Source organism: Clupea harengus, chromosome 3 (genome assembly GCF_900700415.2).
Source record: "Clupea harengus chromosome 3, Ch_v2.0.2, whole genome shotgun sequence".
Classification (NCBI taxonomy): domain Eukaryota; kingdom Metazoa; phylum Chordata; class Actinopteri; order Clupeiformes; family Clupeidae; genus Clupea; species Clupea harengus.
This window is the reverse complement of record NC_045154.1, coordinates 25,966,000-25,993,499: the sequence shown is the minus strand read 5'-3', so window position 1 is coordinate 25,993,499 and position 27,500 is coordinate 25,966,000. Positions and strand designations below refer to the sequence as shown.

Sequence of the window (27,500 nt, the reverse complement as noted above, 5' to 3'; positions counted from 1 at the left end):
AGAGTTCTTCGCTGGCTCTGCAGAGGATGATTCAGAGCAGGAAGCTCCTGTGCGCGGCCGTATCTCGGAGGAGCACATGTGCGTCATGCATTACACAGCCTTCACGCCCATGCAGCCCAGACTCAAAGAGAAGCGCTCCCGTTTGAAGCTGCCTGTGTAGCAACAGCCGCAGCAGCAGCAGCAGCCCAGAGTGTCTGTCTGTCTGTCTGTCTGTCTGTCTGTCTGTCTGTCTGTCTGTCTGAACCGATGCAGTTTTAGCTCCCAGTAATCATTTCTTTCGAAAAGAATGGACTCCTCTGATTTAAAGAAAATCCTTCTGTTCCATGCCCCAGAAAGTGTGTTTGATCAAGCCTTCATTTCCTGAATCAAGAGCGCACAAGTTTCTCTGTATTCATAATTGTTACATGTTACATAATGGCTTGGGTGAGTCAGGCAGCCTCAGGTTCGGCAGGGAGAAGTTGAGATCACATGAATGGAGACAGGGGATCGTTTCTTTAAAAAGCCATATAAAATCTAATCAAGTCTGCCGTTGTGCTAGCAGTTAAGACTACTCACAGTCTCCCCTGAGTTACTATGATGTGCTGTTTCATTTGCACAGGAGTCTATGCTGTCCTTTGCTGTGTCCAACACACTGATACTTTGATCTGTGGGGGAGATATTGACCTTTCACGAAGACATGTTAGCGCTGGAATTGCTCTACAGCAGAGGGATTGTGTTTGTACGTCTGTTACGTTGATGACAGGGGCTTTGTGTTTTTCCGAGATGAAGCTGTCCATTTGTGAAATGCCATGAGCCGTGAGCTCGCTCGCTCGCTCTCTCTCTGTCTGCGTTCTGGCTGCGCTGTATCTCTCTGTGTGAGTGATGCCCCCTCTGTGGGGTTTTCTGTCGGGCAGTTCTGCGGTCAGGAGGCAAATTGCCCCCGAGGGACAGCTATAGAACCTCCACATCTGGGTCAAGGAAACCCAACACACGTGGAGCAGGAGATGGACCATATATGCCCCCCCTCCCCCTCCCCCTCCCCCTCTCAATACAATTCAAAATGGCTATATTAGCAATAGCATAGTTTTGATACAGTGTTGCCAAGTGCTAGAACAGCAGAGTAATATCTCTATCTCTTTCTCTTTCTGTCTCTCTCTCTCTGGCTCTCTGGCTCTCTCTGTGTCTATCTTTCTCTCTCTCTCTCTCTCTCGTCCCCTCCCCATCCTCTCATTTCCGCTCCTCCTGTGCGGAGAGAGCGAGAGCCTGTCCCGATAGATGAAGAGGCGACAAGCGTTTACTGCGATGACGGGTTCTGCGGCGTGCTCAGCGTCGGGGGCAGAGTAAGTGAGGTCAGGCAGTGTGGAGCCCAGACCACGGGAGTGTTCGGGAGTGTTCGGGAGCGTTCAAGAGATTGCTGCTCCGCTTCGCTCCTCTTCTCGCCTGTGCACTGCGCCCAATCGATGGGCCTAGATAAGAGCTCCCAGCTGGAGGCCCCCGCTTCCTTTCATCTGTCTCCTTCGTGGGGCGTCCTCTGCACTGCCTGAGTAAATACATCCAGCTGCAAGGGTCGCACACACACACGAGTGAGGAGCCTCGTGGCTGAGATCAGATGGCTTCTTCAGCTGACGCACCTGTTCGACTTATACAAGCAGGGTTATCCCCAGGTGTTTGAAGCTAGCTCCGAAGGTTTTCTCATCTAGGAGGGAACATCAAAGTCAACAAGTTTGCCAAATGTTTTTGTGTAACAGTTGAAAAGCCAAAATGTCACCCACTGTCGGATGCATTGGAGTGACTGGACCACAGTGTATGTAGCTGCCAATCTTTTTTGGTTTGTGCTGCTTTGGAACAATAATCTTTAACCATTCCCACTCACACTTACACCAAATTCTCCAAAACTTGTCTTCTGCCGTCTGGTGTCATACGTGTGTATTGCACCACATGTCTGGCTCCGAGAAAAGTCCAACAGCTGTCTTCAGGCGTATATGTTGTAATGTATGTACACATGTCTGCATGCAGGCCAAACAGCTAAAGCAGTCTGCAGTGGAGGGCTGGTCTTGGCCTACTGCGGGAGTTGTCTGTTTGAATAATTAGCTGACAGCACAGCGTGGCCTGCCTCTCTGGTCCTGGGCGTGGGCTCACGCTGACTCCATAATGAACTCTGGCCATGCTAAGGACCTCATTAGCAAACCAGCGCTGGCACTGTTGGCGCCACACAGTGCCTGCTCAAAAAGTTTCTTATAACCAAATAATGATTTTGATTGCTGAGCTACTGCTAAGCGTATGCAGTAGATTTCTCAATGATGCGCGATATACAAACCCTGTTCAAGTCACAGTGGTGAGGACATATGCCAGTTTAGAAATCTGAACTAAGGCTCCCTTACTATATCTCCGGGTCTCTGTGAGTAATGAGAGTTTAAATGAGTCTCAAGTGGTCAGCACTCACCGTAACTACGGCAGCAGCATGAACTTAGCGATGACTCAGAATCTTTGGAGGTACGTCCCTATTTGCACCCCTGACGCCGCTGACTACACCAGCTTTTCAGCAAACCGCAATTTAATGAATTGATCAATTCGAGTCATTCCCTCTAAAAGGAAAATACGTGGCCCTTGAGGAGTGTGGTTTGAGCAAACACTGCTCGTGGATGGCGATAGCATATCACACCATAGAAGTGACTGAGGAAGAGGTGGCTTACATCACCAGTCATTTAGACACAGAAATCATTAGAGGTGTTGAGAGTTGATGTCAGAGATGGTGGTGGGCGGGTTTCGGGTGGGGGATTGGTGTTCGTGGGGGTCGTAGGGGTCATTTCATCACCCTGACCTTCCTTGCCCACCAGGTCGGGAACGCTGTCATTTACGTGGGTGAAGTTTTAGACTGGAGGTGCTTTGGATGGTATTGATCATGAAGGAGAGAAGGGGCGGGCGAGGGGATCAATAGGAGGTGGTGGCAAGCATGGGTCAGGCTGTTTCTGTGTGTGAGTGTGCGTGTGCGTGTGTGTTTGTGTGTGTGCGCGCAGTGCATAAAACACATCTCCCTGACACCTATTTAAAAAAGCATTTGGTTTCATTGACTGGCCTCAGTTTGTTTCTGTCAGAAAGAATTTATAGATTAACCAGTGACTGCATTGCTTTTTTTTATATTACTTTTATTATTAGAAAAGCTATACAATCACTTAAGGCTTAGACTCAAATGTCACAGTCGTAAAAGGTTCAGAGAAGAAAAACAGTCGCAGTATATGACTGTGATTCAATTGAATCACAACTTTCAGTCCCTCTGGCTTATAGGTATGGGGCTTGGGCCTAACTTTTTGACACAATCATGAAATAGCTCACAGTAGTATATGAGTGGTGTACAGCATTTATGAATCCCTAGAGATGGTAATAGCATTCTCTCTGGTTGCTGACTGTGGCATTCAGGTTCATTTGTATAGTAAGGCCTACTTTGGGGTTTTGCTGTGTCTTTAGTCAAGGTTACAGAAGGTTATCTGGAGTGATATCTGTAGTCAGGGATACAGTGGTGTCAGATTGATGATCGTGGTGTTACAGAGGTGTTTTAGTGTGTGTGGTCAGGTTTGCAGAAAGGTTACTCAGGGTTCTTAGGTGGGTGGATGGGTGTGTAGGTGGATGGGGTGGGGGTGGGGGTGGGTTGTGTTGGGTGACGGGGGTCATGCAGCAGGAGCAGGAAGAGGCTGATCACACCTACAGCTGTAATCTCCGCCGGGTTCAGGCGCGGCTCTGCACTGATCCCCTCTCACCCCTTGACAGGAGGTCGGCGTTTGAAGCCGAGCTCAAAGAGATCCGATCCAGAGCTGTGTGCCAGTCCTCTACTCTCAGTCTCAGAGAAGCCCAAGGGGGAGCACACGCAGGTGCAACCTGACAGCCGCTGGAACTCTTTTATTATGGGTGATTAGCAGGAAGGGGAAAAGGCTATGCCGCCGCCAAGGTCAAACAGAGGATGTTTGCAAGGCAGGGAGGGAGTGTGTGTGTGTGTGTGTGTGTGTGTGTGTGTGTGTGTGTGTGTGTGTGTGTGTGAGAGAGAGAGAGAGAGAGAGAGAGAGAGAGAGAGAGAGAAAGAAAGACAAATAAAGAAAGACACTTAGAAAGTGTGTGTGTGTGTGTGTTAAGAGTGTATGAGAGTGTGTGTGAGTACATGAGAGACTGTGTGTGTGTGTGTGTGTGTGTGTGTTTGTCTGTGTGTGTGAAAGAGAGTGCGTGTGTGAGTGAGCGTGAAAGAGATTCTGTGAGTGAGTGTGTAGATGTTTGTATGTGTGTTGAGAGAGAAAGAAAGTGTGTGTGTGTGCGTGTGTGTCCCCGTGTCCATGTGTGTGTGTGTGTGTGTGTGTGTGTGTGTGTGTGTGTGATTGTGAAAGAGACTCTGTGAGTGAGTGAGTGTGTGTGTGTTCGTACGTGTGCTTCATGTGAGAATGAAGTCTTTGACAGTGATGTGTTTGTACCCTTCAGTCCTCCTTGCCCGTCAGAATCACCTGTGAAATGATTGCAGAAAAGCCCGGCTGCTCGGTCCCTTACAGCTCCTAACAGTAAACCACTTCCCCTGCTTCCCCTCAGCTTCCTTAATGTGTACCACGTCTGACAGCTGGGCTAAACAGAGTTTGGCCCATAAGGGGACGATAGGTTGTGATATAACTTCTCTCCAGTTTGCTCCATGTATGAGATTTTCCTCCATGTTTATCCTCCTCTGCAGCAGACAGCCAGAGGCGTTTGGAGCCGACACAACATTGATTGACAGCTCGTTGTTTGTTTTTCCAGCCACTCAGTGGAAAATATTTATTCTGGACGTATTTATTGTTGTTGTTTACTTTCTTACTTATTTATTTATTTGTTTATTTATTTATTTATGCACAGCAGGCACTGACCTCTTGATTATTATATCCATACGAATGGACACCTCCCCCCCCCCACACACACACCCTCAGCTCTTAGATGTGTTGGCACTCAAGAGCCTGAAGTCTCAGTTTCCATTCATTATTGGTTAATGATCAGTGGCTTTACATTTGAATAATATGCACTCCCTCTCCGTCTCTGCTCTTAGCTCTTTCCATCTCTTCCTCTCTCCTCATGTGTTTCTCTTTCCCTCTCTCTCTCTCTCACACTCTCCCTCACTCTCTCTCTTTCTCCCTCTCTCTCTCTCTCTCTCTCTCTTTATTCATCAGGCCGCAGGGCTGTCCGAGAAACACACCCGGCGCACACTCTCCCCACTCACTCGCGTCTTCAAAGACTCGTCTCATTTTCCGCCATCTCTCCCTCCTGTCTAGTCCTTCATAAATGCAAGAAATGGAGCTTGCCATTAGAGGGGAGGCCAAAATGGAGGAGGGGCTGGGGTGGGTCAGTAATGGCCTCAATTTCTTTCTTTTTTTTTGCTCTGTTGTTGCACCTCTCCTCTCTCAGTCTCTTTTTTCCCGCACAGAAGACATTTTCTCCCCAGGCTGTCATTTTCTGAAGCATGAAGTAGGGTCTCTCTGTCTGGCGGAGGTAATTACGCAGACATGAAATATACATTATGTTACGCAACGCCACCAAGTCGCACTCCACTCCTCGCGCTTCGCTAATGATGCCCCGGGCTCGCAAGACGGCGGTGGGAAACAAAATGGAGGAATAATCTCAGGCGAACTGAAACTTCTGCCTTTTTGGTTGTTTTGGGGGGATTTTGATCATCTCAGAGAGAACACATTTGCCACTGACGGATTCCCATGGCCTTAGGCCTTCCTGGCTTTTTACCGTCACACCCTAGGGGGGAAATCCGCCGTTTTGTGGTCATACGTCAGGCGGGGCTGACACGTTCTCACGTATCTGAGCGGAAAATGAATAGTGTGGCATTGGGAATGTAGGGAGAGAGGAATGGATTTGTCTGGCTGTCATGGGGTGTGTGTGTGTGTGTGTGTGTGTGTGTGTGTGTGTGTGTGTGTGTGTCTGTGTGTGTGTGTGTGTGTGTGTGTGTGTGTGTGTGTGTGTGTGTGTGTGTGTGTGTTTTGTGAGTGCTTTTTCCACACTCCACTGTAATAAGGGGGTGCTTTTGTTCTGGAGGCTTGACGCCTTCAGCTCTGTTTGTGTTTGTACTTATCCAACTCAGGACATTTATTTGTGGTATGACTTTTGCGGCGTCGGTTGAAGCCAAGGGGAACGCTACGGTAGTTTACAGTAGTATTTGTTCCGAGCGGGTTGCTTACTTCCCAGCTGATGTGATTTTCAGTGGAAATAAAGTCAAAAGAAATGTGGGTGTGATGGAAATGCTTGTGTGATTGATTGTGGGCAGAAAGCCCTGGTTGTGAGTCTGTGTGAAAAAGGCAATTTTTCTGTGATTTTATTTGTTTTTTTTTTGTGGTGAAGTACTAATGGATCTCTCTCTCTCTCTTCTCTCTCCTTTCTTTTTTCCTCAGGCTTGGTAAAGCTGGGAGTGCACTGTGTCACATGTCAGAAAGTTGCCATTAAGATTGTGAATCGGGAGAAGTTGAGTGAGTCTGTCCTTATGAAGGTGAGTCAGTCCGCTGCCTCAGTCCACCATCATGCAAGTGCCCTCCTTCCCCTGAGAGTCTGAGTGCATCACAACAACACATCTCTCTTCAAAGACCAAATGATTTACACACACACACACACACACTGATTTCACCCTTAGTTAAACCGAATGTGAGAGCAAGCACATGGCAAGCCTCAGGCTCTGTTAATTCCAGTATGCAGACAGAGAGAACAGATACACACAAAGAACCAGATCAGAGTTGCCAACATCACTGTTATAAGACTGAACCATGCTAGGGGCCTTATGGGGACACACTGATCTAAGAGGGATGATGATGATGATGCTCCAGTGGGCGGACTCATTCAGAGCAGAGGCCTGTGCAGCTCCGGCTCTCCTGCTGGCTGAAAGGCTGAGGCCAGTGGCATCTCTGTGGGGTTAGCAAGGCTGAGGCCAGTGGGGTAGCAGCAGCGTGTCGCATCTCTGTGGGGTTAGCAAGGCTGAGGCCAGTGGGGTAGCAGCGTGTCGCATCTCTGTGGGGTTAGCAAGGCTGAGGCCAGTGGGGTAGCAGCAGCGTGTCGCATCTCTGTGGGGTAAGCAGAGGCTGGTGACTGCAAGGAGTGAGAAAAGCAATTGAGGACGCTCAGATGGATGAATGCAGTGACTCATCGTGGCTCATCATGATGATGGACAGTCACGTAAGCATGTATGCATACATAAACGTGTACACACACACACACACACACACATACACACACACACACACAGGCGTACACACACACACACACACACACATGCGCGCACACACACACACACACACACACACACACACACACAGGCGTACACACACACACACACACAGGCGCGCACACACACACACACACACACCACACACACACAGGCGTAACACACACACACACACACAGGCGCGCACACCGACACACACACACACACACAGGCGTACACACACACACACACAGGCGCGCACACACACACACACACACACAACACAGGCGTACACACACACACACACACACACACACACACACCACAGGCGTACACCACACACACACACACGGCGCGCGCACGCACACACACACACACACCACACACACACACACACACACACACACACACACACAGTAAGTGGAATGTGCAGTCCTCCCCTTCTTCCTCCAGCTTCTCAGTGGGCTGCTCATTATGACTCTTAATCCTCCATTCCAGAGGCTCCTTCAGTGCCAGAGGAGAGGGTCAATAAAAGAGGGGAAAGCCCACTGTGCTTAGCAGTATTTATTGTTTATCTCTCTCTTCCTTTCTCTCTCTCTCTCTCTCTCTCGCGCTCTGCCTCTTTATCTGCTCTCCTCTTCTCTCTCTCTCTCTCCTCCTCTGCCTCTTTCTCTCTCTCTCCTCTCTCTCTCATCCTGCCTCTTTATCTGCCTCTCTCTCTCTCTCTCTCTCTCTCTTTATCTGCCTCTCTCTCTCTCTCTCTCTCTGCCTCTCTCTCTGCCTCTTTCTCTGCCTCTCTCTCTCTCTCTCTCTCTCTCTCTTTATCTGCCTCTCTCTCTCTCTCTCTCTCTCTCTCTGCCTCTTTCTCTGCCTCTCTCTCTGTTTATTTCTCATGCATTCTCACACACCCACTTCTATAATTATGAGAAAGTCGGGGGAATATGGGAAGAGAAACGGAGGATGCTGTAACCTGATTAAGGATAATTGTCTTTCATGGGAGACTTTTTTCTCATGTTTTTTCTCTCTGTTGTTATTTACTTTCAGGGGCACTGTAGTGATGCATGAGGGAGAATGCTTTTTTGTTAGAAAATGGGAATGACACAGTTAGAGAAGGATCCTGAAGGTTTCTCTGATGTGGCGTCATGCGGCTAATGTCTCTCGGCATACTCTCGCGTTCTCGCCTCGTGTTCTGCGTTCCGTGTTCCGTGTTCCGTCGTTCCAGTTCTCCCCCTTAACCAGCAGGGTGCTGTGGCTGCACTGTTGTCGCCCCGTTCAGCTGGGCTTCCCTTCTGAGCTCCACGACTGTGCTGAGATGGAGAAATCCATTCTGCTACGACTTCACCTACTCAGAGACAGTGTTTGTGTAGCATTGTCCAAAGTGATACAGAGTACACTAAAATAAGTATACAAAAATTGGAGTCTATTTTTAATGGACCTCCTTAGCTGAATGCTCAACAATACATTCAGTATGATAGCACTTTGTGTGTGAGTGTGTGTGTGCGCGTGTGTGTGTGTTTGCATGCGTGTGTGTGTGTGTGCGTGCGCGTGTGCGTGTGTGCGTGTGTGCGTGTGTGTGGCTACACAGACAGTTAAATGGCCACAGATCCTGGTGTTGATGCGAGAGACGGGATTGTGATGACAGGCAGATTCTCAGGCCTGTTTTGTATAACTCAGTGGGGGGACGGCGGACATGAAAAGCCACCCAGTCCCCCGCTGTTCCAGCACACTGACCCTGCTGCAGCATTAATTACAGCCCTAATTGATTGCGTGACTGGCCCGTCGCTCTCATTGTCGCCCAATCTGCTTTCATCGGACCTATTTATGTGTGTGTGCGTATGTGTGTGTAGTCGTTTCTCGACCCGCTTCCAAAGCATCCATTGGCACGGGCCCCTCATCTCTACAGAGTGGACTTTTCATCACCAGCAGTCAGGAGACTTTTGGGAGGAGAGCCCTGGGAGAGTGGTGGTGAGGGGGGGGGGGGGGGGGGGTAGGGAGTGGAGGTGATGGAGGTAGGGGTGCAGTGGTGAGGTGGGGTTTGAGATCAGAGCGCTGCCTTTACCTACCACACGCCCCTGACAGCGCCCTCTGCTGCTCACTGCCACCCCTCGCCCCCCCGCCAGCTTAATGAGGTCATCGCCGCCACCGCCGCCGCCGCACACAGCTGCCGCACACAGCCCACGCTGAGACAGGAAGGCTGGAGCCGGCTGGAAATGTGATGCTGAGTGGGGTTTTAAAAGACCAGAGCGCCACGCTGCAGGAGCGCCTGTGGTGAGATTACATAGAGAGTTACACGCCATGACCAATGAATGATCACGCGCACACACACACACACACACACACACACACACACACACACACACACACACACGCACACACACATACACATACACATACACACACAGACACACACACACATACACATACACATACACACACACACACATACACACGCACATACACACACACACACACATACACACACACACACACACACATTCCTATACACACATCGTCCTCTCTTTTTGAAAGGACAGGGTACTGTCATATCATGGGTCTGTTATTTCCTCATTGTCTGTCCCACTCAGAGCTAAGTGTAAGCGTATCCCCTAGCCTCTCTATCTGTCTGTGTGACAGTCGTCGTCCTCCTCAGAAGTCTCCCTTCAAAATGGCACCTTTATAAATGCAAATGCACCCGCCCACGCACACGCCCGCCTGCCTGCCTTGTCATTGCCGTGTCACTTCTGCTCGGACGCCCGTGACATCCCTCAGAGGGTCATCGCCGTGGCAGCCCCCAGCGGGTCAGGGGGTGCTGGGGAGCGTAGCGAGGTGACAGGCCGTCTCCAAGGGAACGGACAGACGTGGCCTTCAAATGTGCCCTAACAGCTGGACAGGACAGGATGGCCTCACACACATGGGACAGTGAAATGGAAAAGCTGTCTGGATGTGTGTGTGTGTGTGTGTGTGTTATCAAAGAACTTGAAACAGGCTTGAAAGAGAGGGAGATTGTTTGAACCACCTGAGCTTGGTGAAGGTTGATGACTGTTAGCAGTTCTCACTTGCTGTGCTACATACTCTCTTTGTTTGTGTTTTTGTATGCAAGTTGTCAGTGAGTGAGTTAGTGTGTATGTATATACGTATGTTTCTGTCTGTGTGTGTGTGTGTGTGTGTGTGTGTGTGTGTGTGTTCCTGCATGTGCTTGGGTACAAACATGTTTATGGTGAGCATGGAGCTCCATGACTAGGATGGTGTGTGTGTGTGTGTGTGTGTGTGTGTGTGTGTGTGTGTGTGTGTGTGTGTGTGTGTGTGTGTGTGTGTGCTGATTGGGGATGCAGTGTGAAGCGCAGTCCTGAGGGAGTACTTCACATTTCTGAGAGCAATCCCGGCCTCTGCCAGGACACAGCCCTGCCTCCCCGGGCTGCCTCTCTGCCTCCTGCAGAGAGAGATAACACTGCTGCCTTAGTAGGTACACCACGTCTCCAGTCAGATCTGTGTGTGTGTGTGCGCGCGCGTGTGTGTGCACGCGCGCGTGTGTGTGTGTGGGAGGGAGAGAGAGAGAGAGGCAAAGTTTTGTGTTTGCATCTATGCTTGCATGAGCATGACCGTTCACCTTATATCTTATTCCATTCTTTCAATGACATTCAGCGGAAAGGCTTTTATGTTGTGTTCATTTCCCCCCCATAGTCCCCTCATGTAAGGCTCCGGTTCTGCAGACTCTTGTGTGGAAAGCACAGCGCTGTGTCTTAAAGATGTCTACTTTGTTGCAAATCAACAATTCTCATGCCCGTGGCAAGTGTCAATGGACAGGGAGAGCAGAGGGAGGGGACAGACAGTAGCGGAGACAGTGATGGGTCCCCAAGTGAGACATGATTAGACAGAGCCTCCATGTTTCCTCTCCTCTCTTCTCCTCTCCTCTCCCCTCCTCTCCTCTCCTCTCCTCTCCACTTCCTCTCCTCTCCTCTCCCCTCCTCTCCTCTCCTCTCCTCTCCTCTCCTCTCCTCTCCTCTCCCCTCTGCTCCTCTTCTCTCCTCTCCTCTCCTCTCCTCTCCTCTCCTCTCCTCTCCTCTCCTCTCCCTTCCTCTCTCCTCTCCTCCCCTCCCCTCCCCTCCTCTCCCCTCCTCTCCTCTCCCGAGTGGAGGCGCAGGAAGCATCACTGGCTGCTGGCAGGGGTAGATGTGTGCTCTGGGAGAGCTGGGGTTGGGTTGCTCCATAGCCATCGCCACAGACCCAGAATCAGGTCCCGTTCCGGCCCCTAGTGGTAGTGTCTGCTGGAGCCAGGGACTCAGCTGTCTACAGGCAGGCACTGCTGCTGCTCTGGCTGCCATCGCTGGTGGTGCCTGTGTCCTCCCCTCTGCTCTCGGGGGGTGATTAAAGCTAATTAACCATGGTGGCTCTCACTGGCTTCTCCAGCAGCAAGCAGCATCAAAGGGAGACTGTCGTCCCCATGGCAGAGAGAACGAGAGAGAGAACGAGAGAGAGAACGAGAGAACGAGAGAGAGAGAGAGAGAGAGAAAGAGAAAGAGAGAGGGATAATGAGGGGGAGAATGGAACAGATGGAGGGAGGGAGAGATTATAACAACGGAGTGGAGAAAGACACAAGCAAAGTTAACTGAGAAGGAAAGAAGAGAGTGATATAGAGAAAGAGGGAGAATCAGAGGGAGAAAGAGGGAGAACGATAGAGAGTGAGATGGAGACAGAGAGACAGAGAGAGGGTAAAAGAGATTTAGAAAGAAAGTGAGACAGAGAGCGAGTGAGAGAGTGGTTGAGAGAGAGACTGTGGAGTGCCACATTGCCATGGTTGTGTGAGTGTCATGTGTGTGTGTGTGTTTTGTGTGAGTGTCATGTGTGTGTGTTGTGTGTGTGTTGTGTGTGTGTTTTGTGAGTTGTGAGCTCCACAGGAGGCCTCGGGGTGACGTGCCTCGGTCCATCCCCGCTGACACCAGCGTTCCGCCTTCGCTCATGTCAACCACACTAACACAGATAAGACAGGCTAGACAGATCCCACACACACATGCACACGCACACACACACACACACACACACACACACACACACACACACACACACACACACACATACACACACACACGCACACACACACACACACACACACACACGTACACACACACACACACACACATGCACACGCACACACACACACACACACACACACACACACGCACTCACACACACACACACACATACACACACACCACACACACACACACACACACACACACACACACACACACACACACACACACACACACACACACACACACACACATACACACATACACATGCAGTATATACACACTCCCACAAAAACAAGCACACCCACACAGAAACATAAATTCACAAATACACAGACGTTTTCACATATAAATAACCTATGACTAAATAACCCTCCATAAACTGAGAACACAAACAAGTTGGGTAGAATGCAGCGGAAGATAACAATATGTGTTTGAGCCTGTTTGAGCACAGAGACAAAGACAACATCGGGGACAAGGTCTGAGGAATCATTAGCCCTTTTTCTCTGTGATTTCGTGTGAATGCAGGCAGGCGCGTCTGCTTATGAGGTGAGTCTGTCACACCTCCGCACGGAGCTCGCTGCTCCCTCGTCTCTTTTCATTAGCCGCCCGGTTCGGGCCGCCATTTCATCACCCACGCTGTGTACTTCAGCCTCATTGTCTTTGTTTATTACCTGTGACCTGGCGGAACCCCCATCACAGAAGAGATGAGCGCGAGAGCAATAAGACGCTCCTGGTATGAGCTTTTCCCACCTCCACTCCTGTTGGTGCTTTTTATTGACTGAAGTGGAGTACCTAGTCGGAGCAGGTCTTTTCGGTAACCCAGAGGTGGTTATTACTGAAGAGCATGGATGAAGATACGACGTGATTTATTTGGTTACATTCTTTGTTCTGGATTACGGGCTTTGTCTGTGTCTGTCTGAAATCCCCATTCAATCTTGATAGGTGGAGTTTGTCAGAGGAGCGTCATGGAATGTCAAAATAATCTAGGAGAAATGCATAGGTTCAAATGTTTTTTGCTCTCTCTCTCTCTTTCTGTGTCACAAACACACACACACACGCAGACACACACACACACACACACACACACACACAACACACACACACACACACACACACACCACACACACACACACACACACACACACACACACACACACAACACACACACACACACACACACACAGATGCATTCTAGAGAGAACGAGGGAGTTGAAACTATTTGAGAGGGAAGGGAGTCAAGAAGGAGCAATCGGCACAGACTGATATAATTGCCCCCTGAAGCAAATAATTGAAGAAGGAGCCGAAAGAGGTCTGTGTGAGAGAGGAGAAAGGAAAGGCACACTCTTGCCCCATATCTGTCCCAGGGAGTGAAGAGTGGTGTAGATGAGATGAGAAGTCCCCCAGAGGATGAGGAGACACTGGGGCAACAGGGCTGAGGATATGGCCTCTCTCTGCCTCTGCAATGTAGTGTCCCATTTGTTTTGTGCTGTTTCTTTGTAGTGTGTGTGTGTGTGTGTGTGGTTTGGAGTAAAAAAAAAGTGACTGAGGGATAGAGAGAAAGAGACACGTAGGACAAGGCTGACGATACACCAAGCAACATTTTCATGGAACATAGCTGTGAGCAGCCTTCAAAGTGAAACCAAAAAAGCAACTAGTGTGAATAATTGTGGTGCGACAGCAATGTTTTCCAGCAATGTTGTCCATCGTGCTCGCCTGAAAATGTTACCCCATCTGTTATCAGCCCTGACAAATACAGTTAGAAAGAGACGGAATACTGAAGAGAAAAAGAGAGATAGGGGCAGAATGCTGGATGTTGAAGTGAAAAAGTGGCGTGCGGTGAGAGACAGCACGTGTGCGAGAGAGACAGAACGATAGAAAATAAGAACGAGAGCGAGAACAGAGATTTCGGCGGGGGCTCCGCAGATGAGAGAGTGGGTGCATCAGATGAATCAGAGCTGGCCCTAATCTTCTTATCCCGACGCTGGGATGACAGTGCTGCCGTTTCCCCAGCTCTTGATTTCTTTTCTCTTCCTCCAAATTATTATGGATGGGTTCTTCATTTATTTATATATTTGTCTGTGTGTTTTCCCTCCCTCCCTCGCTCTCTCTATCCCTCCCTCTCTATCTCTCTCTCTCTCCCTCTCTCTCTCCCTCCCTCCCTCTCTCTCTCTCTCTCTGTGTTTGTGTGTGTGAAACAGACAGATTGTGTGTGTTTGCCTGTGTGCAGAAATGGCTTCCCCCGTAGAGAAATCCTTCCGCTACCCCCCCTCCTACCCTGGGCATGCCAGACGAGCGGCAGAATAAATCGCCCTCATATGTTCCTCCGCTCACTGGCCATCCATCAGCTCGGGTTAGCAGCAGTTCTGAGCTAAAGATGAGCCCAGTCTGAGCCCGCCTGCACCTCCCCCCCCCCACACACACACACACACTCTCCCCTCCCCTCCCCATCCTCTCCCCTCTCTGTGTGCTGTCGGCTCTAAGCCTTCCATTCCCCTCTCTGTGACTGCCTACACACAACGCGTTATTGGGGGTATAGCACCGAGTGTGTGTACTCTCAGTCACGAACATCGTTTAAATGTGTGTGTTTGGATACAGTTTGCATCAGCGCTGATGGAAGACTATCAGGGCAGTGTAAACACATCTTAATGGGCTGATCTGGCTGTGATAACGCAAACAAGGCAGAGAAATGGGATTCGAGGCTCTCGGGTTGAGCGATGATTGAAGATGTCAGATATCTACACACACACTCGCTGATTCTGAATTGCATTTTCAGACGTGTGGGTTATGAACCATGCGATTGCTTGCATAACCCTGCTTTTTTTTTTTGATAATGCTCTGTATCTCATCATGGGGTCCAGCTCAAAAGTGACTGGATGGAACATCTCTAATGACATCAGACATGCCAGGCACAGATGTGGCGCCGGAGTCCTGCCTATATGCACCGCGTTTAATTGAATTCAGTAATGAACATAGAAATAAAAACCATTGCAATGCATCCTCAACCATACTCTTAGGGGTAGTTAGTGCAGGCAGTCAGATTAGGTCAGATATGCTGTTAATATGCTGTTTTAAAAATCGAATCTAAATATGTGTGGAGTAGCCTAGCTTGCCTCCGCTCAGATATTCTGGACAGAAATCCCCCTCAAGACCACAGAGTAGCCATGCCCCCAGATATCTAGTTCTCTGTTCTGTGAAAATACTAAATAAAAACAGGACGAACCTCCAAAACTGATATATACTCTTCACAGCAAAAAAGGGAGGACAGAAACGGTTCTCTTTAAAACAAAAATGGTGACAGCAATATAGAAGTTATAACTAATAGCTGCAATTAGTGGGCAGGTCAGGCGAGGCCCTGTGTCCATCATGCAGCTGTCAATGTGTAATTCTGATGACAGTTGGTGGTGCCTCTTAATTAGCAGTGCCACCAGTGGGCTTTCTCATTCACTCATCTCTGAGGGACCAGCTCAGAGGGATGGTTAATGACATATGATACATGGTGCAGATAGTTGTTCCATGGGAGGTGAGGGTTTATCACAAAATACTTAAAGGTTTGTATCCCCCCTATTGTAGTTCTCCTGGGAAAAGGCTGACTCCTCACACAGAGGCCTTGTCTCTTGTCTCTCTCTAAAGTGTTTTTCTTTTGATGTTATGGGTCATTCTTCGTTTTTTCTCTCTGATGCCTCTACCTGTGAAGAACACGGTGGTGTATACGCCGAACACAAAATATCCCCAAGCCCTCTCTTCATAAAAGGAGTGTTTTGTTATCAGACCTCATTGAATCTTTTAGGATATCACCACCTTTCTGTCTCTCTCTCTCTCTCTCTCTCTGCCTCTATCTCTCTCTTTCCCTCTCTCTCTCTCTTTCCCTCTCTCTCTCATACTCTCTTCTCTTCCTGGTCAGACTGAGTGATTGCCTGTTGCCCTACACCCCTGTTTATCTCCTAAATCAAAGTGCTGCACCTGCGCCTCTCCATCTGAAGGACTTGTGTGTGTGTGTGTGTGTGTGTGTGGAGTGTGTGTGTGGAGTGTGAGTGTGAGTGTGTGTGTGTCAAAGAATGAAGAGATGCTGCTCTGAGATACAGATAGAGAAAATGGGTTGGAATGGAGAAAATTGTGGGGGAAGAAGGCGAAAGAGGAGTCAGACAGGTTGAGAGGAGGTGATGTGATGTGAAGTGAAGTGATGGGAGAGGAGAGGACATGGGAGGACTGAAGGAGTGTGTAAGTGAGATAGAGAGAGAGAGTGAGAGAGCGAGAACAGAGAGAGAGAGAGGAGTGAGAGAGAGAGAGAAGGCAGAGAGCGAGTGAGAGAGAACAGAGAGAGAGAAGAGTGAGTGAGTGAGGGAGTGAGGGAGGGGTGCCCTTCTCGACTCATCCTGATGGATGGCTCATGCAGCATGTTGAACATCTCATTGGCAACCCAGAGGAAGGCGATTTGGTGCCATCACTACACACTTCCTCCCAGTATGTGTCATAGAATCTGACAGGTGTGTCTGTGTGTGTGTCTATGTGTGTGTACTGGCATGTGTGAGTGTGTGTCTGTATGCATTCATGCACTCAAACACTTCCATCTCTTTGTGTGTGTGTGTGTGTGTGTGTGTGTGTGTGTGTGTCTGTGTGTGTGTGTGTGTGTGTGCGTATGTGAGATCATGATAGCAGGTCTGTGACATGTCCATACCTTCAGGTGTCGGGATTACAGCACGAGCGTCCCAGGCTGTCTCCCGTTCCTTTCTTTCTACCCGGAGCTACCGGGGAGGGTGACATCACAGTGACATCAGCAGGGCACAGCTCGCACTTAGTCAGCGGCTCAAATATAGACCTGGGCGGCCTGTTCCCAGGGTTCTGTGGCAGATTCCCCTACTGTGACCTCCCGGAGATGGGTGCTCTGCCAGCCATCAGGCTGACACGAGCGCCTGAATCATGACAAGGCCTCGCAGCCAAGCAGAAGCAGCCCAGGGAACGGAGTCACACCACATCTAAACAAAAAAAATGTATTTCCTTTTTTCGTTCCTCTCTCTGGCTTCTTATTTTTTTTTTTTTACAGCTTATGTTGTAACAGCCTTTGTAGTTCAGGTCTGGTCAAACTTGCACGCATGTGCTGACACGCACACACAGACACACACACACACAGACACTCACACACAAACACACACAGACACACACACAGACACACACACAGACACACACACACACACACAGACACAGAGAGAGAGAGTCCTGCACCTTGAAGCTTTCAGATTTTGACATTCCACTGTTCTTTGACTCAAACATGTAAAGTGTTGCACTTATGGCTTTTAACATCATCAGTGTGGTTCTCTCGGGCTCTTTCGCCTTAGCTGTTGAATATGGATGCCCTCTCACTCACTGCCAGAGAAGGGGTCTAATGAGTGAGAAGGGTGGTGTAATGGCCACATCGTGCTCGAGTGCCAACAGCGTGGAATGCACAAAGGGAAGGAGGCTTGTTGCCACAGCAACCAGGGAGCCTTTCAGAGGTGGGGGTCAGGAGTAATTACGTCCACACCGTCCGTCAGAAATCAGAAGGGTGTCTGAAGGAAATGCTGTGTGTGAGTGTGTGTATGTGTCTGTATGCCTGCATGCGTTTGTATGCATATGTGTGCCTGCCTGCCTGTGTGTGTGTTTGTGTGTGTGTGTGTGTGTGTGTGTGTGTGTGGGCGTGCGTGTGTGTTACAGAGCGCTTCAGCGTTGCTGCTTAGCTGTAGCGGTCGTTTGAAAAAGCCAATGAAAGTCCATTAAAGCTGATTGATCAGGAAGTGGGTTTGTGGTTGGCAGCGCTCCCTCAGTCCGCACACGGGTGCCTGAGAGCAGGCGAACCATCAGACAAGGCGTCGGACGAGACGTCGAACGAGACGTCGAACGAGGCGAGGCAGGGCAGGGCAGGGTGAGGCCAAGGGCTCATTGATTGGCAGCTCTACCGATGTGTCAAGATGAGAAGATGGCTGCTCTGCTTCCTGCTTGTTTCTCTGCTCGGTGGTGGATGAGTTTCCAGAGGTTCACTAGCTCCCAGTGACCCATGTTTGGCCATTGATCGTAGAGGCCCAAAAGGCCTGTACCATACAAGACTTGTGGTAATGAATGAGCTTCGGTCAAGTGTAATAAAAAATGCACACACCCACACACACAGACAGGTAGACACCTACACACACACACACACATGTACACACACACAGAGAGGCACACAGACAGGCAGACAGATGCTGAAACATAGTCACACACACACTCACGCATTTGACCGAACAAGTCTTAATCTGAGTGGCCTTATTAGGAGAGCCTCTGCTTTGCATTCCTGCCCTGTCTGCTCTCCTCAGTCACGTTGGCAGGCTGCAGCCACAGGATTACACAAGCTGGCTTTCCAAAGCACCTCTCCCAAGGCTGTGGCCCCACACTAGGGCACTGCGTGTGTCTGTGCAGGCTTAGCTGCGCAGCACAGCGCAGCACAGCACAGCACAGCACAGCACAGCACAGCACAGCACAGCACAGCGCAGCGCAGCACAGCACAGCACAGCACAGCACAGCACAGCACAGCACAGCACAGCACAGCACACTGTGTCATCCCTCCCAGTGGCGGTGCCTTTTTCATCACGCCTGTCTCAGCCATCAGACCATGCCTCTCCAGCAAACTGTGATCTCCAGCACCTCTGTATCTCAAGGTGACGGCTGGTGTAACAACCACGGAAGCAATAGAATTATCTATGTGTTCCATTTTTGTGTGTGTTTGCGTGTGTGTGTGTAAGCGACACCATTTCTGGATGTCCAGATCTCGCTGCCAAGGGGTTTGCAGTGGGGCAAATGGGGCAGGAGAGCCTGCTGGATTTAGGGCAAGGGGGTGATAAAACCAAACAGCAGACAAAGAACCCTGAGGGATGAACTGGCCACCTCTCCAGTCGGATTTCATTTGAAGGGGGAGGGTGGGTGGCTGGAGGCTGGGAGATTAAGAGGAAGCAAGGTGACTTAATGAAGTCCTCTGGTTGACCTTTAACCCCATCCCCCACCCTTTACTCTGCTTGGCCAGCACCATTAGACTTCATCAGGGACAAGGTCGGCCGGGGACACGTCCATTACGATGGAGTTATATCTTGCTCAACGCCATCACTCACCAGCCATCAATGGCCTCAATGACAATGTGATGGATCTGTTACCGTGGCGATTGGGAGCCAGCGGTACCATTGTCTGCGGATGCGTCATGCGAGGCGAGACAGCGGTTTGTCACCAGGACGGAACTACAGGCGTGATAGCAATCCTCAGGACTTCCCTAATGTGTTTTTTTTCTCCATATGGCGACACACCGAGGTAGAGAAGTCATTACTCTGACTGCCCTGACTGCAGAGTAGATTGAGTGGGAAGATGTGTGTATATGTGTGAGTGTGTGTGTGAGTGGTAGTGTGTGTGTGTGTGTGTCTGTGTGTGTGTGAGGCGGGGGAGGAATAAGCTGGTTAAAGCACCGGTGGTCTGATCAATGGACATTTCTGAGGCATTGATTAGCCTCCCTGATGTGGATTTTAGCATCTCCCCACAGAGGATGAGTAATGCTGAGATTATCAGAGAGCCCTGTGGTGGTGATCTCTCTCTCTGTATGTGTGTGTGTTTGTGCGTGTACGTATGTGTGTGTGTGTGTGTGTTTTTGTGTGTGTGTGTGTGTGTTAGAGAGCGTAAGGGAGGCCTGGCTGGCTTCCACCCAAAGAACACCACCCCCATCTGGAGGGGAAAAACTACATGAAATATACAAATAAAATAAAAAAACTCCACCCTTGTGAAGATATATTTAGTGCTGTCAAGTGTGGAAATGCTTATTTGTGTATTCATGCTATACTCTTCGTTCTCATATTTGTTAGTATGGAAATTTGTTGGCAAGAGAATCTCTCCCTGTGAGAATGTGTGTGTGTCTGTGTGTGTCTGTGTGTGCATGTGTGTGTGTGTGTCTGTGTGTGCATGCATGCATGTATGTGTGCGTGTGTGTGTGTGTGTGTGTGTGTTTGTGTGTGCGTGTGTATGTGTGTCTGTGTGTGCATGCATGCATGTATGTGTGCGTATGTGTGTGTGTGTGTGTGTGTGTTTGTGTGTGCGTGTGTATGTGTGTATGATTGTGTGTGTGCATGCATGTATCTGTGCGTATGTGTGTCTGTCAGTGTGTGTGTGTGTGTGTGTGTGTGTGCGTGTTTGTGTGCGTGTGTGTGTGTGTGTGTGTTTGTGTGTGTGTGTGTGTGTCTACTTGTGTGTGCGTGTTTGTACGTGTGTGTGTGTGCTGACGCCCACTGGGCTGAAGTCTAATTCGCCCTGTCTGGTGATGAGAGCTCGGAGGGGTGTTTCCCCCTCGGTGGTTTAGTGCAGATCCCCACTGACTCTCTCCAGCCTTCACTGCTGCTATTAAACAGGCACTCCACTGCGAGAGGCTCCTCCAGCAAGCCTGCATGGCCCTGAGCCTTCCTCTCTACCGTTTTGGCATCCAAATCCTGGCTTCCCAAATCGGCCAACCACCAGACAGGTTAATCATCTTGGCCCGATGTCCTCCACTAGAATACGACGGGGCAAGTCAGAAAAATATTGGTTTACACGATCGATTACACATGGGTGCATCAGGACTTGACCAGCACTGGCGGATGGATGTGTTTTTTTTTAATGGGGAGAATAACTGTGCTATGCTGTTCGAGGCTGCGGAAGCACATCTACAGTGTAGCCAAAGCCAAAGCGATCAATATGGTCCTGGTCCACTCTGGACACCCCCTGCCTGCCATGGTCTGAGCCAGAGGGAGCCCTGCAGCCAGATTGGACTGGATGTGAATGAAACATGGAGAACATGGAGAACATGAGGCTTCTGGACCCGCCTCTCAACCAGGCCTTATTCCATCCGTAGAGGAAAAACCAGGGCAAGAACGAGTGTTCAAAGAATGGGATTCAATTGCAACTCTGTTTTCATTTTTTTTTTGTCAGATTGTTACCGCTCTGTGTTACCTCATCGTTGGCGGTGTCTAATTAAATCAACTGACATGCGGGGTACGTGACACACACACACACACACACACGCAAGCAGGTCCTTTTTTTGGCTCTGGCGTCATCAGACACCTTAAGGCTTGTTTCGTACTGACAGTTCAGGTTCACCGCTCTCACTGGCATGGATGAACCCACCACACACACACACACCTAACAGACATGTACACCCCCCAAAACACACACACACACACACACACACACACACACACACACACACACACACACACACACACACACACACACACACACACACACATAATACTCCCCAACATGTGCCGCTGCATCTGCTGCTGGGTGCCCTGTTCTCTGCCATGCTGAACAGGAGCAGGTTCAAGCTCCGCGTGCAGTGTGCTAATGAGCCTCAGTGGTGCATCACATCAAGCCTGGGGGGGTGGGGGGGTGAGAAGGGGGATTAAGGGGTGGAGGGGGGAGGAGTAGAAGGGAGGGAGGGGGGGGGGGGGGGCAACTGCCACCCACGACTGATAGGCACTTCTCCTCTCCTCTCCTCTGTTTTCCTCTCCTCTCGCATGAGTCATACCTGCCTTTCATCTGTGGAGCTGCGGCTGTGGCTGCTCTGCAATGTCACCACGCCACGGAAACAGTGTGGGAGGATGAGACTGACGGAAGGAAGAGAGAGAGAGGGGGGTGAGAGAGAGAGAGGGAAAGAAAGAAAGAAAAGTAGATGGACAGATGGAGAGAGAGAGCGAGAGAAAGGGGGAGAATGAAAGGCAGAAAGATAGAGTGTGAGAAGGAGAGAGAGAGAGAGAAAGAAAGGCGTAGAGACAAGAGTTAGAGAAAGAAAGAGAGAGAGTGGAAGGGAGAGAGCAAGAAGGAGAGTGTGTGAGGGAGGTACATCGAGACGTAGAGGCAGACAAACACAGTGACATAGAGTTTAGCAGAGACGGAGTAAGAAAGATGGAGAGAAGAAGAGGATGTCCAGGTGGTAGGAGAGAGACAGAGGGGAGCACAGTGCATGGTGGCTGGTGGCTCTCAGTTGCTTCCTTCCTCAGATGTGCATTGACTGCATAGTTTCTGCCAGTTTCATCATGTCTAAGGAGAGATTGCCCCAGTCGCTCGCTCACTCGCCCCCACCCACACCCCCACTGGTTAGCCGTGACCACTCTTTAGAAGTCTGAGGACAACTCGCTTTTTGGCCAGCACTTACTTTTTTTTGGCTTTGAAGAAAGTTTCAGGCATGATTGTGCGCTTCTCCAAGTCTTTCCAAGTGCACCTGATGAAGCAGATCCCCCCTTTCCAAATCGGTAATGACCAGAATTACTCAAGGAATGAAGGCCACCTCACATAAATCTCCATTCAACCTTTCACACCTGATTATTTTACTTGGCTACTAACAATGGAGTTGGTTGCCAGGGCATCACAGGTCATTACTGTAATTTCACCATTGTGTAAAGGACAAAGCATTCGTTAGTGCTGTCTCTACCTCCCTGTCCCCCTCTTTCTCGCTCTCTCTCTCTCTCCCTCTCCCCCCCTGTCCTTCCCCTCTCTCTATCTTTCTCTATGCTGAGCAGATTGTATTTTGCCCCACTGTAATCCACCTTGGTTGGTCGAATGACAGTGTGTGCTCTGCTGTGGTTTTCCTCTAACTCTGGTTTATGGCAGTCGAGAGGAGGTGAACATCTGCGGGCACAGGAGACCACTGCGCCTAATTTATTTCAGCGCTTTCCATGTCCAGCAATTCCTACACACCGCATGTGGCGTTTTAGTGCCCCATATTAACTCGCCATCTGTACGCCGAAATTGCTCAATAATTAAGCATAATGTATTATACTGCGACTATTACAAACGACAACATCAGAAACAAAAACCTGTTTCGTTTTCTAGCAGAGGTCTTTTTTTCGGCGACGCAGGGCTCTTCACCGTGGAAGAAGCAGACCTTCACATCGTCTTCTGAAAGTCACAGTAGTGGAATACTGGTAGCTGCGGCACAACCTCTCATTTCTCATTTCCGGCAGGATATGACTGCCGAGACAGAACTCTGTACGCACAGGAAAATAAAGATTTCGAGCTGACCTTTGGAGTTAATGATCAGGACCCAATAATGATAACTGAGCTAATCTAGAAGACAAATTATCTCCCTGTCAAATAACCAATTTGGATTAGTGTCAGTCTCACGCACCTGCTCGACCTTGGACTCACAAGGTGTTGGCAGAGGTTTTTTCTGTACACCGCCCCCTCCTCCCTCACTCTCACACCCCCTCTCTCGCACCCCTCCGGGGTTCCACTCTGTGGAAATGAGCTACATATTCTGCTCCATTAGTATGATATACCTCCTTACATTACTGTTAATTACCAGACAGGGGAAAGTCTGGTGACCTGCGGGAGAAAGACAAACAGAGTGTGGGGGCGAGGAAGTGAGTGCGGGGTGCGCACCCGCTACCTTAATGAGCTCGTGGGGGTTGATTAGCTCTCCTGCTGACCTCACAGGTGCCCTCCTCAGCTCCCGGCAAACCCCCGCTCCTCTCCACCAACAAACCTCCACCACCGAAAACCTGTGCCCCGCGACCGCAATCAAAGTCCTGCCCACTCGCCGAGGTGGGAGACGAAGCGTCTCGCAGCGCGATGTGGCGTAATAAACCGACTAATGGAGTACTATGGATCTCCGATGGGAGCGTGTGCATAAGCGTGGGTTAATTAATACCAGGGCGGTGTGGGTGACCCGGTGAGACCCGTCAGTCTGACTGCGGAGAAGTAGGTCAAGCCTGAGAGCCAGGTTAACAGAGAGAAGAAGAGGAGAGAGGAAAAGCAGAGGAGCAGAGAGAGGAGAGGAAAGGTGAGAGGAGATGAGACCAACATGTTGACAGACAGGAGAGAAGATGCTCTGATCTCCGCCAGCTGAGAGCTTGAAAATGCCACTGATGAAGCAGGGACCTTTTAGCTTGGCAGCATTAGCGATCATGACCACAGCCAGAACAAAGAGGATAGCGGTCCATGTAGCCTCTAGCCTGGTGCTCCTGTGTCAGAGGTGCATTATGGTTTGTAGAGTATTTAAAGACAGCAGCAGCGTGTTTACTTTCACTGTGTGAAATGTGTGTGAAATCCCTTCTTTGCTGTGATGCACACATGCTGATGAACATGTATGCTGTAAGCATCTGCTAGAGGTTTATATCATCATTATTACATACAGTATTACTTCTTATACCAATCCACAATAAGTCAGTTTCCACAAAAATTATTATAACTCATAAGTTAATCACACACAAAAATTGATCATTTTGCATTGATTTCCATATTGGTGCAATTCTGAATTAGTTACATTTTCCCTTAATGCAATTATAATTTACAATAATTACCTGTTTAACAGTACCACAGTACTATCACAAATCATAAAACAGTATAATGTAACAGGAAATATTTTTTTCTTGAAAAGTTACCTGCTGTGCTCCAAAGCCAATTCCAAATGCATTGGACAGAATCAATATAGCCACAACATGAGACACAGCATGATGTACCAAAGTATTGAATTGAAAAATTAAATATTGATGCCTGTGGTTATTTTTAAAGTGTACCGGCCAACGTGTGAACTGTCTAATGATAGGGTTTAAGACTTGCTTGAGGTGTTTGGTGAACATTAAAGACTTACAAACACGTTGTGTTGTAAGACATAAAACTGGTATTCGTAACCTCTGCACTCTGCACTCTAACTGCAGTTTCCCTGAGGCGACTGCACTGAGAAAGAACCACTGGTCTGGGAGGGTAAGGGGTTGGAGGTCTAGTAGTTTTTTAGCCTTTCTGTACATGTTCTGTATAGTCTTAATGGTACTTTAATATGTTGAACAGTAGATCACTCCAAAACATTACAATAATTTACTGGCAGTAAGATACTGCTGTTTTTTTCTCTTTTTTTTTTTTTTTTTTACAAAAGGCTTATTCCAGATGTAGATTCAAAAACAGTGTTACAGTGTCTTACTTTACTGGAGATAATGTAAAACAAATTTTTACAGCAGGCATCTTGTTTCTGTGAATACTATGTCAATACAATAATAGCTTCCAGTAACTTTTTTCCGTTATCAGTTGGTCGTAGTTTGACATGTTTCATCGCAAAATATAATAGTGCCCACTAGTTCCGCCGGTACGTCATGAGTGGGGACTGCCTGCTCTTCCAGAGGGCCATATGGCACTGCCACATCAGCTGGTGCACATGTGCAAGACTGATGGATCGCTGATGTGCCGTCTTTCATGAAATACATCCAATGACTTTGTTCCCTTCCTCGACAGAAACCAACACACACACACACACACACACACACACACACACACACACACTCACAGAGACACACACACAGTAGGGGGCAGCCGAGCCATGTCCTTGAGTGGAGTGCTGTTGGCGTGACAGAGCCCTGGCAGAGCTGCTGCACGCTGGCTCTGACCCATTTGTGTGTGGGAGCCCTGAGATGGTGCCATGTCCCCTTCTCCGTCCCCGGCTCCGAGCCTGTGGCAAGATGGCATCGCCCCGGGGGCACCCGACCACTGGCGCCGACCCCATCGTGCTTGGCACCGCCCACATCACAAGGTCCTGCCAACACTGCAACATCTGCAAAACCATTTGGACGACAGAGAGGGGGGAGTTGGGGGTTTTAAACCAACAACTAACCAAACGGCCAAGCATGGCCCTTTTGTATGTCAGGCATCCCTAGTTTAGACAGAGACGGGGCCATGTGGATCTTCCAGCAAGGCAGGAGTGGTGATTCAATATGCTATCTCAATATGCTGGACAAAGGCTGCCTAATTTATGCAATTGACGACATTAACAAGAAATCCGATCCAGTGTGGCTTTTCCACATTCCTGGTCTGGATCAGAGGAGATGTGATCGGGCGCTAACGGGCCAAGCATGCTGAACGCTGCACCCGGTGACCGCGACGAATTTCTATTTGTGTTTATGAAATGGAAATGGATTCATTTCGAGGCTCGTTGCAGGATATTCGTCTGGCGGCGAAGGAATCGCCTGTCAACCGGCAAGAGGTGTGAAGAGAGGAAAATGTGTGTGCCATTGAGGGGTTATCTCGTCTCGCTCAAGATGAGGGAGAGAGACAGAAGGATAAGGAGAGAAGGAGTGATGGACAGAGGGAGGGAGAGGTAGAGGTAGAGAGACAGAAGTACAGAGGCACAGGTGGAGGTGGAAAGAAAGAGCGAGAAGGTTGAGATGTAGCTAGGTGGAGAGAGAGATAGAGATAGAGAAAGAGAGAAAGAGAGAGAGAGAGACATCACCTTTTCCCTCTGTCACCGGATGAATCACTGTGCCTCAGGCACTCAGACCCACCCATGCACTGGCATTGGAGAGGAAGGAGAAAACATGGGACTCTTATTTTATAAATGAGCTATCCTTCACCTGTGGGGATAAAGGGAGTGAAATAGAATAGTCACATATCCCAGAAGCAGGTGTCTTTCATATAGTCGTTCATCTTGTTTTTTTTGGTTGAAATATGTGGTCATTTTGTATTTCTTTAATAATCTGTCCATATGGTGTTTCACTCATCAATCAAATAGCTAATGCTTACAGTTATTTTTAGCCTGAACCACATACATATAACTTCTACTTGGTTAACCTTGGTAGTATTGGTTTTATTTATATTTTAAACAATTAGTCCATAGATATTTTATGTCTCTTTGAGACTATTATATTGCATGGACGCATTAACATTATCTGTCAGTTAAACGTTATAGTGAAATATATAGTATAGTATAACATAGTCTATCATTGCATGCTAATACTGGTGTGTGATGTTGGCTGAGGTGTAACACTGGCCTGTATTCTGTCCAGTCTTTTGCCTCAGGCTAGCAGCCACCCCCTGCTGAGTGGCATGATTCGCCCCTGCCCGCTGCCCCCGGCCTTGCCCTTGTGTCCTCCGCTCTGCATTATTAAAGCGGCCCTGTCCAGAGAGTCCACTCTCTTCTGCGCCACCCCCACCACCACCCTCCTCGGAGCCATAACTCAACGACAGCTCCGCCGCCATGTTTCTCTACCTGAGGCTACTGGCGTGAGCTGTAATTAATCACCTGGGTTTGGCCACTAGGAGATGTCTTTATAGTCCCCTTCCCCTTCTTCTTCCCCTTACCCCCCCCCCCCCCCCCCCCTCTCTCTGCTGTCTCTTATTTTATTATGATTCACTTGATCAATCAGGGTGATTTATCGGCTCGCCCGCTACCTCTCCTAGGCCAACGATGCAGCAGCGCTGTCCTCCACTCCACACCTGGGGGGCTCTATGAGGAAGGCTCTCGGAGGGGGGGGGGGGGGGGTATAAGGGATTCTGGTTTGTGTATATTCATTGAT

At 49.2% G+C, this 27,500-nt stretch overlaps 1 protein-coding gene across 1 annotated transcript in view; it reads left to right on the top strand.

The window, feature by feature from the left end:
* Positions 1-6,073: 6,073 nt before the first annotated feature.
* The window catches only part of brsk2a (BR serine/threonine kinase 2a), a 78,848-nt gene continuing 57,421 nt past the window's right edge, over positions 6,074-27,500 (top strand). Inside the window, exon 1 of the mRNA XM_042707365.1 lies at positions 6,074-6,469. Within this exon, the coding sequence (XP_042563299.1) occupies positions 6,464-6,469 (6 nt within the window). The 5' untranslated portion in view covers positions 6,074-6,463. The remainder of the gene's footprint in view (positions 6,470-27,500) is intronic.